Genomic DNA, 14,865 nt, shown 5'->3' with positions numbered 1-14,865 from the left:
AGAAAGTTTGTTGAAGAAACTGCAAAGTTAAGTTTTGACATTTTTTTTTATTTAAATATAATACAATAACATTTATTCAAATCGAGGGATAATTTGTTCAAAATAACAATTTCGAAATATGTACAGGTCAACATTCTGTCAGTTTAGTTAGCTGCGCCCCGACTGACTGAGGTTTGAAGGGTTTGTAATTTTCGATGCTCCATAAAGTGTTGTAAAATAAATAAACGTGACGTCATAAGACGGTGGCAGTATAAACCACGAATTTTGTTTAAAATTAAAATTTTGTTAAAATGTTAAAACTTTGATTATTATTATTCTTAATATTGTTGTTGTTTTAAAGACTACGCTTTTCTGCGTGGGCGGAGTCAAACATTTAGGTCCCCACGTTATAAGCCAAATTCACACACATAAATTCGCGATTTTCACCTGTGTTTATCAGATCCACAAACATATTCGTCATTTTCACGTGTTTTTCAAATCCACAAACATTTTCTTGATTTTCACATGTGTCTTTCAGATCCACATATATATCCGCAATTTTAAACGGGAGACTGATTGTGTTCCTCTTTGGCCGCTGCACTGATCTGTATATATAACTGGATAGCCAATAGGCCAAGACTTTTGAAGCCTCTATCCGCCTTATGGGGTATATGCCTCGGAGGAGGCGGGACTTCCGACTTCCTAGTTTTCACACATCAACTTTGTTTCCGTTTCATGTTTGCGACATGTGGGCCACGTCCCACTTCTTGCGCTTCCACCTTTGTGCCCTTCGGTTGCGTGTTCCTGTCGACGCAACACACCCTGGCTAATCAGGTGTGCTGGGTGAGCCAACAGGAGACAACCATCACCGAACTTCAGGGGGTTGTCACCATGTTGGGTCGTAGGCTGAAAGAGTTGGTTGCTCGGATGGAGCGAATGCCGGTAGGGAGCGGTTCCCAGCAAGGTGTGTCCGCGGCGCCGCTCCATTCAGGGAACCGGTCCTCTCACTCCCTGCACACTACGGTGGTGAGCCCGGTGATTTTGGCCCCTTTTTACACCATTGCTCTATTATTATTATTGTTTTTTACCAACAACCTCAGACATACCCGAGCGATAATGCTAATGTTGCTTTTATTATGAGTCCCCTGATAGGCCGGGCAGCTACTTGGGCGATGGCGATTAGCAAGTCCCGGCCGGATCTCCACCGGGTGGCCGCCTCTTCTTTGCTGACACTCAAACGAGTCAACTGTAGGATAAGAATGGTCATCGCCTAGTCCAAGAGACTCTGCCCACCCCTGCCTCCCGCCCTAATGAACCGCGTGAGTACGTGATACAGTTTTACCTGACGTGTCTAGGATGATAATTCTGGCATTAGAAGGCTTGAGTTGGCTGGGGAGGTTTCTTCGGGACTTTTGTTTACTGTTTTTCTCCTGGCTTCGTCCAGCGCTTTGTGTTGTAGAATTCCGTTGTGTACTATTAAATTTGTCAATCCACACCCTTTGTGTTTCTGCGTTTCTGGGGTCCGCTATCCGGTTATTCCGAAATCATTACAAAAGTAGAATATGGTCCCATTTTTGTGTGTGAGTATTTTATTCAGAATCATGAAGCAAATACAATCAAAGAAATATACATTTCATTTCAAAACATCCCATTAACATTATATGTTGTTCTGACTTCCAATCAACCTGGGCATAGGCGAACTAGGCGGTCACCTAGGGCGCCATCTAGCGGAGGGGGCACCAAATTGCAGGGCAATAAATAAATAATATATAAAATATAACCCCCGCCCCCCTCACACACGCACTCACACAAAAACAAAACAAACAAAAAACATTTACAAGGAAAAGGTCCAAGCCCTCAGGTGCTGCATTAAGTAAGCGGTAAAAGGAGGAGGGAAAAATGGGCCCAGGGTAGAGACATGTATGTCAGTCAAATCATCATCATTATCTATAAAAAATAAACATGAACATAAAGTTAGCTTCTTAGCTTGCTTGTAACTAGTTTACGCCACCATTACATCTATGCTACTCTGTTCACCAAAGCGAGGCAAAGTTTGCTGGCTTTAAAAATATTTAAAATAAATGGGTAGTTGAGTATGGGGGGGGGGGGGGGGGTCTGCAGGTTCACCTAGGGCACTAACTCACTTAGGGCCAGCCCTGAACCTGAGTAATCAGATATTTTACTGCAAATTAATTCCACGCTTTATTTGCTACTGGTTGTCTCACATTACATTTGTGTTTGTCAGCTTGTTGCTTACGAGAGAATCTTTGGTTACACACACCACAGCTCAACGTTTTCTCACTACTGTGTGTTCTCACATGTGCCACCAAATGTTCCTTTTGGACAAATTTTAAATCACAAGCTAAGCAGGCAAAGGGTCTTTCTCCAGTGTGTGTTCTCATGTGTTTTTGTAAATTATCACTCCTTGCAAAACTTTCAGCACAAACTGAGCACGAAAATGCTTTTTCTCCGGTGTGTGTTAGCATATGAGATTTCATATTAGCCTTAGTAGAATATTGACTACCGCAAACGGAACATGAAAATGGCTTCTCTCCAGTGTGTATCCTCATATGTACTGAAAGATTGCCCTTGTATGCAAATGTTTTGCCACAAACTGAGCAGGGAAAAGTTTTTTCTCCAGTGTGCACTTTCATGTGTTTGGTCAATTGCTGATTACGAGTGAAACGTTTACCACACTCTGAACAGGAGAATTCTTTTTCTGTTGCGTGCATTTTCACATGTACGGTGACTGCACTCCTTTTTGAGTAGATTTTACCACAAAATGAGCAGGAATATGTTTTCTCCCCTGTGGGTTTTGTGTGTGTTTTCACATGTGTCGCAATATGTGCTCTCAAATATTTCCACAGTTGGAATTTTTGACGGCAAACGTGACAGGCAAATTGGGGCGTTGTGCCACACTCTTTCAACTTTTTGTTCTTCAAAGGTTCTTCTGTGTCATCACTCTCAAAAGACTCTGACTTCACGTATTCATGAGCATGCCGGAGTGGACCCAAGTGGTTGTCTAATTCGAATCGACTGCTTAGGTTTTCATCAGCTTTTGTTGTCTGGACGCTGCTTACAGGCTCCGCCTTTATTTTTATGTCTCCTTCACCGTGATGAAGCCGTAATGGCGTGGGTCCACGTTCACGTTTCACATGAGCTGAAGAGTGTGTGATATCAGCTTCCTCCAGTCCTTGAAGCTGCTCTTCCTCTTCTTTAATGTTGGGGGGCTCTGGCAACTCCTGCTTTACTTTGGAGGTCCACACCTGTTGCACAAAAGGAAGCGCTTTTCCCCTCGCCGGCAGCTGATGGTCGTCTGTAGGACGCAAAGAACAAAACAAACCAAATCATTTGTATGTCATATAGGCCATGTTCAGATTGAAGAGGGTCTTCTGCCCAGATTTAGTCATAACTGTTTTTATTTATTTATTTCCTCAGTAGAACTTTTATATGTGGATGTGTCTTTGTAAGTGATGTCGCGATTTCTGCCAAGTGTCTGTAATCAATGATGTTTTTAGAGTCTTATCATCATGACTGGGACCTCATCTATTTCCACAACATTGGGCCGTTGTCTGTGGTTGAAGTATCTGTAATCAATGATGTTTTTAAAGTCTTATCTCATGTCCTTTGTAATCCAGGTGGGCTGTGTGGTGGGGGCTTTTGTGGTACCGCCCATCAAGATAGTATAAGAAGGTTGTAAGTGTCTGTAATCGGGACACTTGTGAGAAGAATGCAGCCATTTGTCTGTAAACTCGCTTGTGTCCGGAATATTCTGTAAAAATAGGAACTGTTCACCAATCTCCAGCCTGTATTCAGATAATCAACATTCTCTCTACCCGAAAGACAACAAACACGCGGAAAAAAAAGATTATTTTCTTCAACAAGATCTATATTGCAAAATGGCATTTTGTGTTGTCAGCTTCTAATGGTTTAGTTGGTGGTTAAAGGCATAGCCTGTTCTCACTTTGTTTATGATGATGGTGCAAAGACTGGGCTTCCGCGTCCCACTTTGTGTCCTGCGTTCCGTCCTCCGGTCTTCGACACCAAGTCTCTGGGTCTGAGTGCTCCATGTTGGAGGTCAATGCGTATTTTATTTACAGGAAGCTACTGGACATCTGCAAAACACAAGGAATTTAAAATAAATAAAAAACAGATCATAGCTCAGATCATTTACATTATCAAATTAATTATACGTATCTGTTTTACTGTACTTGTGTGTCTGGTTGACCACAAGCCATATCCTTCAACTACAATTAATGTTGCCAACTTGGTGAGATATTTAGTGTTTTTTCCGGCCCCCCAGACACTCCTCACATCCCCCAAAATTTGACATTAACTATCACTAAAAGACAACAGGAGCCAAACCAAGTTCACGTTGTTCAATCATTTTACACACCTTAAAACTTAAAACATAGAAAGGGGACATGATGGAATGTTTAAGTTTGTCATCCAGTAAATGATTCAACTGAATAAAGCCTTTATGGAAGTTCTTTTGATGACAAATTTTTTGGAGGCAAATGTAGAATAAACAGGAGGGAAATGTAAGAATTATTTTGGAGGATTATTATACATTTGCCGTGTTGAAGTGAATTGCCTCTTGGGAAACACATTGCAGTGATAACATAAATACATTGAAGTGTAAGTATAGAAGAAGTCAACATAATAGTGTGGTAATTTTTGTTTAGGATTGTTATGTATTGCAAAGGAGTGTTATTGTATTGGGTGAAGTTGCAAGTGGATGACTCAGCTGCCGAGTGAGGACAACTGATAAGACGTGACGCACGTGAACGCCAGGGCCCCTGGACTTGCATGCCGCACCTAGAGAGTGTGAAGTGAGATAAGAGTTGTTTTTCTCTTTCTGTCATGTAATCAGATGCCCCAATTAATACATATAAGGGGACTATTTGAATGATGAACCAAGAGACTCTGTACCGATCAAACTAAGGCTGCAGTTTTCTCTTCCTCATGAGTAATAAATTAAAGCTCATGAGTAATAAATTTGGAACCAGATGCTTCTTCTCTCTTTATTTGATAAATGTCTACATCTGAACCTGACAATTACACTCAACATCACCAAAGATGTGATCCCAATTTATATAAAAAGCAAAAGATGGGAAGATACCCCCTGGGAAATAGATGACAGCCTTATAAAGTTCTGCTTTCATCAAATTTTGACAGTTTTACGTCGGTAGTAGATGGCATCACCCTTTTGACCATGCCCCTTTTCTCATATTTGGGATTGCTTCCGGTGTCACCCACACCCATAAATGGTCATGCCCTGATGTAATTTCTTGGTCCCACCATTTTTATTGGTTCCTTAGCATCTTGTCAAAAGATGAGCATCATCTGAGTGAACGTTGCATCCCGCCATATTTAACAGGTCATCAGCACACTTTCAAAAGGATTATCTCATTCTGGACAACACCTCCATGTCCAAATTTGGACATCCTAAAAGGGGTACTTCCATGATCCATCCCCTCCCCTGTGGTTCAGAACAAGTCCTAAATCAGAAAGACTAAATATGTTACATTCATTATATACTCAAATAATAAATAAATAAACATAACACTTTTGTTTTTGCTCCCACTTTTTTGGATGAACTCCAAGATTTAAAACTTTTTCCACATACACAATATCACCATTCCTCTCAAATATTGTTCAAGCTTGCCTTAGACTGCCCACAATAAAAGGTGCAACCTGAAAGGTGCAGCTTTGTTTTATTGGGGGGGTTCTGGGGGCTCAGAAATCCAGTCAGTACTGACTCAGTACCCCCTCCCCAATAAAACAAAACTGCACCTTTCAGAGTGGGCTTTTATTGTGGATAATCTAAGGCACACCTGTGCACTAATCATGGTGTCTAATCAGCATCTTGATATGGCACAACTGTGAGGTGGTATGCATTATCTCGGCAAAGGAGAAGTGCTCATTATCACAGATTTAGACTGGTTTGTGAACAATATTTGAGAGAAATGGTGATATTGTGTATGTCAGTGGTGCCCAACTTTTTTTCCACTAGCCCGGTTCATACAAGTCCACAACTTTCGCGGACCGGACCGGTTGGGGGTGTGGCTAGACTGTTCGGTGGCTGATTAATATAAGGCCTGTACTAGCAGCACAAACAGCATAACAAGGGTAACAACAACGCTTTAATATGGTGAGGTCACTATGGTAATGCTTATGAATGATACAAGCAACACAAAAACTGGGGTATTTTGTAGATATAACAATAAATGTGAAGCCAAATTTTTATGTAACCATATTAGCAGCGAACTCCTTAAATGCGCCAACATAACAAGGCACCACAGAACAAATCTAAAGTTCATAAGTAACTCACTCACCATAACGCTAAATTAAGAGCCGCTCGCCACAGAGCGGGCCATCATGCGTGGGAATCACCTGTAGCTTTAAGTCCATGCACCTTTCTTTTTCTTCTTGGTCATAGGCTCATGTGTTGTCTCATCACTGGGCCTTTTCTCTGCTGCAGAAAAACCTTCCAAATATGTCTGTTTTTTTACTCATTTTGCTAACTTGCTGATTAGCATAAGCGCTACGCAACTGAGATCATTAGCATCTTGACATGCATCAAGAGTCCGTGCATCAGAGAGAATCCGGTCACTTTTCAAAATAAAATATTTTTACCATAAGTACAGTAATTTTTTTTTTAATTATTTCTGTACGGCCCGCTTTGGCCCGCTCAGCCACCACTTTTTTCAGCAAATGATCCATGAATGCTCCATACTGTGGTGCCAGTGAATGGGTACACATCTTCAACATCCAGAGACACCAGACTCAAGGATCCCAATACCTTTAAGCGCTCACCAGACAGCCGCCCGGCAGAGAAGATCCCGCCAAAGACATCCAGGGACCAGCCCACCAACCCCACCCGATGTGCAGTATCCTTCCTGTGATGAGACACGATTTCTAGTGTGTCCTTCAAGTCCACAACTTTGTAACCTTGTCCTCAAATCAAAATATATTGCATCCAATTTTGTGTAGCCACAATACCAAGTATGTTTACTTTCTTCATAGGAACAGCAACGCATGATAACATTACAGATGGCCAAACAAGAGTAAACCAGATTTTCAGCATTATTCAGCTAGCATTTACTTCAGTCATATAACCATGGAATTTTCTTGTACTCCCCCTTTTCTTATTTTAAAAATCAACTTTAATATCAATACATGGAATTACATCCTTGTGATTAATTTTTTGACAATAATTCGCTCATAACTCAGTGGATTATTCGGCTCCATAAACACAAACAGCAATGTCAGCAAAGCAATTACTTGATTACGTTGTTGAGAATGCGCTCATGCTGGCGTCTGTGAGCAGCTTTTGAACTACAGTTCTTGTTCATTTTTGTTCAAGAGTGCCAGCAGACAGTTTACATCTGAACTGCCTGTCAACCAAAAGACAGCATTCTGCAGCCAAAGTAATAATACATCACACCCGCTGGTCACAAATGATCAAATACCAATGAGGCATGCTTTGTTTTAACCCTCCTCAATGTCCTTTCAAAACGTTAGTTTTCTTTAAAAAAACACAAAGGTTGATATTCAAAGGTGCATTGTGCAGTTTAAAAAGGCAAAATTAAAACTTTTTCTACATCATGCATGCTCCACCATTGCCCAGATGAGTGCGAAGAGCCCTGACTGCAACAATCAGCTTTTATCTTGCCTTTATAGTAGAGTGTGCGGACCCTCACACTCCACAGTTTCCTTGGGGAGGGGCGGAGTTTTGCTTACCGCATTTGAAATCGTGTCTTTGTTTGTCAACTGTGGCTGTCGCTTTAAGATTGTGCACGTACTCGCACGCGCACTATGAAGGAGCCTGACACAGATGCTGCAGTTACGCTTTGGGCCAGAGGTGGCAGTCACAAGTAACAAAGTGACAAACTGCACAAAGATCCTTCAACTAAATAGTTAATTTACAAAGTTGTTTATTTGTTTTAAAAGATTATTTGCTTTAAAAAAAAAAAAAAAGCTCAAAGTCACGAATTTCGGCTAGAGGTCACATGTTTCCGACACTGACAATAAGATTTGGTATTGAAAAAAAAAATGCCATTGTGGAAAAAGCTGCATTGACATTGAAACAAGTATTGGCTTTGTAAAAGGTTGTATTGAAAAATAAAATACAGACATTAAAAAAACACTATTTTATTTTATATAATGTTTTTTGTATTATGATGTCTTTTTCAATGCCAATCTGCAGATTTTTTTTTAGGAGATGAAGTTTCTGTCTATTTTAGAGTTATGACCCATGTTAATGTGGATTAGGCCGGTATGTTTACATTAAAGGGTTTATGCACAACATGTGTTGTAGCCAGGGTTATTATAGTTTTTGATTTTTTCATTTTAGTTAGTTTTTATTTCGTTTTGGTTTTTAAATTTAGTTTGTTTTAATTCGTTTTCAGGGTGGTTCTGTTAGTTTTTATTAGTTTTAGTTGTTTCATAAATGCTTAGTTTTAGTTTAAGTTAATTTCAGTATTATTATTATTTTTTTAAGTGTATTGAAGAGGGTCTTCTGCCCAGATTTAGTCATAACTGTTTTAATTTTCCTTATTTCCTCAGTAAAGCTTTGTGAGTGTTATCGCAATTTCTGCCAAGTTTCTGTAATCAATGATGTTTTTAAAATTTTATCATCATGACTGGGACCTCATCTATTTCCACAACAATGGGCCATTGTCTGTGGTTGAAGTGTGTGTAATCAATGATGTTTTTAAAGTCTTATCGTCATGACTGGGACCTCATCTATTTCCACAACAATGGGCCATTGTCTGTGGTTGAAGTGTGTGTAATCGATGATGTTTTTAAAGTCTTATCTCATGTCCGGTTAATTCAAGGTGGGCTGTTTGGTGGGGGCTTTGTGGTACCGCCCTTCAAGATAGTATAAGAAGGTTGTAAGTGTCTGTAAACTCGCTTGAAAAAGCTGATCTTCCTTACAGTGTATTACTTGTGCGCACTATTTAAAAAAGACCATGGGAGCAACGTCATCTGAAGGTGTTTTTCTATTGGCTGCTGCTAGATGACGTCACTTGTGTGACACACTTTCAAATGTCCCTATTCCGGTTAATATCAAAATTAATCATCCCCAAAGGCTCATGCATTAAATTGATTACCAAAGACTAAAACAAAGGACATTTTTGCTTTAATTATAGTTAGTTTTGTAAACATAAAATGTAGTTTTAGTCTTTTTTTCACGCATTTTTGTTAACGAAATTGTGTTTTGAATTTTTGTTTTGTTTTTTTTCGTTAGTTTTAGTTAACTAAAATAACTTTGGTTGTAGCTTAAAAATACATGCAGTTGAATCTAATGACCAGCTCATCCGCGAGCTTTTTGCAGAAGCCTTCTTCTGAATCAGGTGTGTTGGTGGAGAGAAACATAGAAAACAGGCTAGATAGGGGCTCTCGAGGACCGAACTTGGGCACCACTGATCTAAACACTCAACTCAACTCTATTTACAAAGCACTTTAAAACAAGCATTGCTGTATACAAAGTGCTCTATACATGGAACAGAAATCGGTCATGTAGTAAAGATAAGTAAAACAAGAAAATACAACAATTTTAAGTAAGCATACAAGCAAATTAACTTTCTTTCGATAAATTAACAGGATGAAGGTAAATGAGTGAGTGAATAAGTAAATAAATGAACACATGAATAAATAAATAAAATAAGCATCAATTTCGTAAAACCGTATACAGCATAAACACACCACAAAGAACCGAAACAATGGCAAGTCTAACGGTGAGCCAAAAGCCAAAGAATATATATGGGTTTTAAAAGTATCTAAAGAGGGAGATTGCTGAGAATGTTTTTGTTTCGCCGTGGCGCCTAGCCCACTGTTTTGTATTTTAAATAAAAGTGCTCTCCCGTTTTTTTCTGTAACGCTTCCCCTGTCCAACGTACTTTACAACGGATGAGATCGTAAACAGGCGTTAGGCTAGAGTTACGAATCTACTGCCGGCCCGTTGTCAGAATTATGTTTTTATGATCGACGCTAGGTGGGCAGATGTTTTTTGTTAAATGTTAAAAAAAAGGATGCATGGGTTTAGGACCGATGCGGGGCGGTTGGAAGTTAAAACAAATAAATAAATAAAAAAAGAATTATCCTGCTCTCGGACCTGTTAAATGTTAAATAAAAAATAAATAAATCCTACCTGTCGAAATCTCCATCGAAGATCTGGGAGAAAATGAACAAGTAAGAGGAACAAATTAAACATAAAGAGCACACGAGGATGATCTGTAAAAAGGGGGAGGTGCTTTTGTTACACAGGCTGAAAGAGGGCAGGAGTGTTTTGCATTTCGATCTGTGCGCGGGGGAAAGAAAGAACTGTTGTATTTTTAAATAACTTGTGATATAAAATTAAACGGATGATTAATACAATTGTTTCCCTCTATAACATAAGCAAAGTATCTGCATATAAAGGAAATGCTGTATTAAAATCACTACAAGAAAAAAAAACACAACTCTTTGATTTACTAGTTTATTAGATTTGGATGATGTAGACATATATAACTTATTAAATGCCATATTATACCTGATACTTGCTTCAAATGTGAAGATGCTAAAGAAACTTAGCATTATTGCTGCTCATGCCTTAAAACACGATGACAGTGACATATCAAGAAAATTTAAAATCCAGTGTCAAAAAGAAAAACAAATCATTTCAACACCATTTTGCCAGAAAAGTCTATTGCACAGAAAAAGTAAAGGAAGAAAAAATTGTGGAGATGTTAAAAAAGAAGAAGAATTATTTTAATGACAGTACGTGTGTGTTTAGGAGGCGAATTAGAAGGTAAATATATTCAGCGGTGCCTGCCCTTTTGTGGCGCATCTGTCTGGGGTAGGGCTGAGTTAAATAAAGCTCTGGATGTCGTGGGGTAACATCGCATGCACATTGGGGAGAGTGCCTCTGGATTGGCAGACCTGGAGGGTCGATTATGTTCCTCAGCCTCCCACCCCGAGGAGGCCGCCGGGACCAACCCAGGACATGCTGGAGAGACTATGATGGAGGGATGGAAAATTAATGAATCACATCTATGATGAATGCTTTATTTGCTGCAGTGCTAAACAGCATTTATCACTGATCACAGTCTCCCGCTTTCATCTGGATCAAACCAACAAAAGAGGAGATCGTCCCCATCAGTCCCACTAGCCAAGGAGGGAATCGTCCTGACCACAGGAAGCCTTGAGGCATCCAGTGGATGGCGTTACTGAGGTCTGTCATACATCCCAGGATGGAAAGCAGCTCCGCTCGCATCTGCCGATGAATCTGACTGTGGCTGTGGGAGGTGGAAAAGATCAATTCAAACAACAAAAAATCTCATATGCTGTCATTCTTTACTCTGAAATGAAAAGAAAGCTGTAGACACATCACCTGCTTCCATCTTTGTCACATTTTCTCAGCTCCCTCTTGAGTAGCATCAGAACTCTGAGTGACCTGAAGAGCACACAAGTTGCATCAAAATTGAATTCTGAATGTGTGCACGAGCCTTAATTGCTACTTTCACAATATTGGAAAAACATTTTTTTTATTGTTTGTAAACAATAGGTACACCTACCACTGACATGAACTGAAATGATGACAAAATCATATTGTGTTTGGTAGTGAAGAGGGTCTTCTGCCCAGATTTAGTCATAACTGTTTTAATTTATTTATTTTCTCAGTAGAACTTTTATCTGTGGATGTGTCTTTGTGAGTGATGTCGCAATTTCTGCTCGTGCCGGTTTGTCTGGGGGGCCTCCTCTATTTCCTCAACAATAGACCATTTGTCTGTGGTTGAAGTCAATGTGTTAATATGATTTCTTTGTAAGTCTTATCTCATGTCGGCTGTCGTTATGTCTGTAGGGCCTCCTTTATTTCCACAACAATAGACCATTTGTCTGTGGTTGAAGTCAATGTGTATTGAATGATGTCTGTAAAAGTCTTATCTCATGTCTAGTGAACTCCGGGTGGGCTGGGGGCTGGGGGCTTGGGGGTTTTGTGGTACCGCCCTTCAAGATAGTAAAAGAATGTTGTAAGTCCTCTGAAATCTTCGCACTAGTGAGAGGCTGCCGCCATTGTCTGGGAACTCACTTGTGCCCGGCATATTCTGTAGAAATAAAAGCTTCGAAGTGACTGTTCATCGATCTCCAGCATGCATTCGGATAACCAACATTCTCACTACCCGAAAGAAAACGAACACGCGGAGGAAAAGATCATTTTCTCCAACAGTAGAGACAACTTCACCTAAGTATCCCCAGCAACAGCGATGTTCCCCACAGCAACGTGCTGACGAGCCACCATCTGTCAGACTTTACTCTAACGAGGTGGGCATCAGCAGCCCATGCCACGTGCTCACACGGGTAGTACAGCTGGTCAGCCACATTCGTGAGCACTGATATCCAGCGTACCAGTCCATCTTTCTCCTTCAAACGACATGCAACATGTTGGTTTTGGCATCACATGATAGCACCTTGACATTTAAACAAAACTGTGTTAGTGTTAGTCTAATGTACTTAGGGCCCAAGAGCTATTTCGGTCTGTACTATAATAGAAAATATGCAGCATCCAATATTTTAAGAAGATCTGTTGTCTTCCATTTGTGGATTCTCCCCATAATTTAACTTTGATACATTTTTAATGTCAAATTTCTCACATTTTTGGCAGTTTTATGGACATACGGCAATTCTCTGCCTTTTTTCCTATCAATTTTCTAACATTTTTGGCAATTTTGTGGACATTTTATGGTAATTTTTGGGAATTCTTTTTTTGTTTTTGGACATTTTTGTTAAATCAATTTTCCGATTTTTTTTTTTTTTGGGGGGGGGGCAATTTTATGTACATTCTATGATCATTTTCGGGATTTCTTCTTTTGATTTTGGACATTTTATATTATTTTGATAAAGTTTTCTTTTCTGCCTTTAAAAAAAATACTAAATAAAATGTATGACTTTTTGGGCACTTTTTTGTATATTTTATGGTAATTTTCGAGATTTCTTTTGTTTTTTGACATTTTATAGTTACTTTTTAACATTTTCTTTTCTGACTATTTTTTAAAATCAATTTTCTGACTTTTTTTGGGCAAATTCAAGGAGTAAAAACAAGTTTTAAACTTTTTTTTCTTCCTTTTTGTCTCTTTTTCTGACAACTTAAAATTCTGGACTTTGACAATTTTTGGATATTTAATTATTCATTTAAAAAAAATCTAAATCTTTAATCTGTTTAAAGAATCATTTATCAAAAAGTAAAAATAAATATGTAAAAAAATATATTAATATCTACTCTTTTTTTGTTTGTTTTTAGAGATCTACAGGGAGCCACATGTGGCTCCAGAGTCGCAGGTTGCAGATCACTGGTGTAGAATAACTAGCAGAGCAAATCTTACTAGGAAATGTTATTTCCTTTTTCGAACCTCAGAACTGTGTGTCAGATGTGCTAATCATAATCACACCATGCTGCTTACTTAAGCAAACATGACTATTTGAACCATTTCACTACATTTACAACATGTGTCACCATGAGAAGAAGAAAAAGACACCTTGGCTCCAAATCCATAAGTGGTGGAATAAGCCAGCATGGACAGATCATCGAACAACCTCAACACCGTCCTGCAGTGGCTTAGCTGAGCAGAAAACAGCATCAGACTTTTTCCAAGGTTGTGGGATGAAGCATCTGCCGCTGCCTTGCGTGAAAGAATGCCGCCGACCAGCTGGGAGCCATAGCAGAGTGTCCTGATCTGTAAGCAGAAAAGACCTCCTGTCAGAAATTCAGTGACAGCATTTTATATTCTTGATTTACATATTTTGTTGAATACATTTTTACACGTTATATTACAGCTGGGCAACTGGCAAGCCCGTGCACATCCTCGGAGTGGCCCTCGATTGACTTATGAAAATAAAATGTAGTGGAAGAGGTTTATGTTGGGATAACAGTTTTGGCCACTAGATGGCAGACATCACTTAAGAATGCCTCCAACTCCAAAACTACTGGTACTGGTCTACCATAAAACAGAGCTTCTTGTCTAACAAGAAATCAAGAACAAATTAGGTCAAGAAAATTATATCTTTCAGGTAAAATAGGCAGTAGATTATACGTTCAGCGAATTTTAACACAGTTTGCTTAGAGACGTTATCAGGCTGAAAGATTTCAACCTAAGTCACTACAACACTAATCTCCAAAGTACACAAACAGAAGTTCCCCCAATGTTTAACTTTTAGACCAGTTACCTTTCCCTAAGGGCTGTTTTCATTTGAATACTGCTCATTTCATTTATTCATTGTTTTTAATAGAGCAGACGTGCAACAAAATTTTTGTTTTATCGTGCACTGTTGTGTATATAGTTAAAAGAAAATTAAAGAAAGTCTGTCCAACCATCCACCGTTTTTTAAAATACAAATCTACTTGCAAAACCAAATGTCCTGAAAGACCTTACCTGTAAGTATAATAAACATAATTATTATTGTTAATGTTGTTGTTATCCATATCCTCTTGATCTTCACACAGTTCACATACTAATTCGAGTTACGGATCAATTGTGCGGTATAAAATATAGATCCGTTTTCACATTATATGAATGAAGAGGGGGTTTATCGTCTTGAATTGACAGGAATAGAGTATTTTGGAGATTTTCATCACAGGTGTCACAGCTTGTTACTTCTAGTGCACGTAATACTCACGACTTTATCTCTTCCCCTGTAGGACTCAAGCACCCGAACAAGGCAGTCGACAGAGTGCTGCATGTCTGACACTGAAATAATATACAAATATAGCCCACGCGACTTTCATGCTTTAATGTAAAACATCTTAAACTTTAGTTTACATCCTTGTTTTCTAAACGTCTGCTGGACTTCGACCGTGTAACACTTCAGACTCAAATAGTCGATCACCGACCTTCTCGATCT

At 39.2% G+C, this 14,865-nt stretch overlaps 2 protein-coding genes across 5 annotated transcripts; both read right to left on the bottom strand.

Moving 5' to 3' along the window:
• Window positions 1-1,556: 1,556 nt before the first annotated feature.
• LOC144062652 (uncharacterized) lies at window positions 1,557-10,247 on the bottom strand. Of its 4 annotated transcripts, XM_077584250.1 has the most exons (4): window positions 10,139-10,222; window positions 6,785-6,881; window positions 3,944-4,094; window positions 1,557-3,295 (listed from the first exon to the last, which is right to left on the bottom strand). In XM_077584250.1, exons 3-4 carry the CDS (start codon window positions 4,047-4,049, stop codon window positions 2,169-2,171), a joined length of 1,233 nt encoding a protein of 410 aa, XP_077440376.1. In that variant the 5' UTR covers window positions 4,050-4,094; window positions 6,785-6,881; window positions 10,139-10,222; the 3' UTR covers window positions 1,557-2,168. The 4 variants fall into 4 exon arrangements, with proteins under 4 accessions (XP_077440376.1, XP_077440375.1, XP_077440377.1 ...); XM_077584249.1 differs by lacking the exon at window positions 6,785-6,881 and having other exon boundaries at window positions 10,139-10,247; XM_077584251.1 differs by lacking the exons at window positions 6,785-6,881; window positions 10,139-10,222 and adding an exon at window positions 6,318-6,749.
• A 204-nt stretch (window positions 10,248-10,451) lies between these two features.
• On the bottom strand, window positions 10,452-14,851 carry pex11g (peroxisomal biogenesis factor 11 gamma). The gene is made up of 5 exons (XM_077585184.1): window positions 14,641-14,851; window positions 13,503-13,700; window positions 12,212-12,390; window positions 11,360-11,422; window positions 10,452-11,264 (listed from the first exon to the last, which is right to left on the bottom strand). The coding sequence occupies exons 1-5, from the start codon at window positions 14,701-14,703 to the stop codon at window positions 11,063-11,065; spliced, it is 705 nt and encodes a 234-aa protein (XP_077441310.1). The 5' UTR covers window positions 14,704-14,851; the 3' UTR covers window positions 10,452-11,062.
• Between the last annotated feature and the right edge of the window lie 14 nt (window positions 14,852-14,865).

This window comes from Vanacampus margaritifer, chromosome 13 (genome assembly GCF_051991255.1).
Source record: "Vanacampus margaritifer isolate UIUO_Vmar chromosome 13, RoL_Vmar_1.0, whole genome shotgun sequence".
Lineage (NCBI taxonomy): Eukaryota > Metazoa > Chordata > Actinopteri > Syngnathiformes > Syngnathidae > Vanacampus > Vanacampus margaritifer.
The sequence above is the reverse complement of the archived record's forward strand: the minus strand, read 5'-3'. Positions and strand labels throughout refer to the sequence as shown.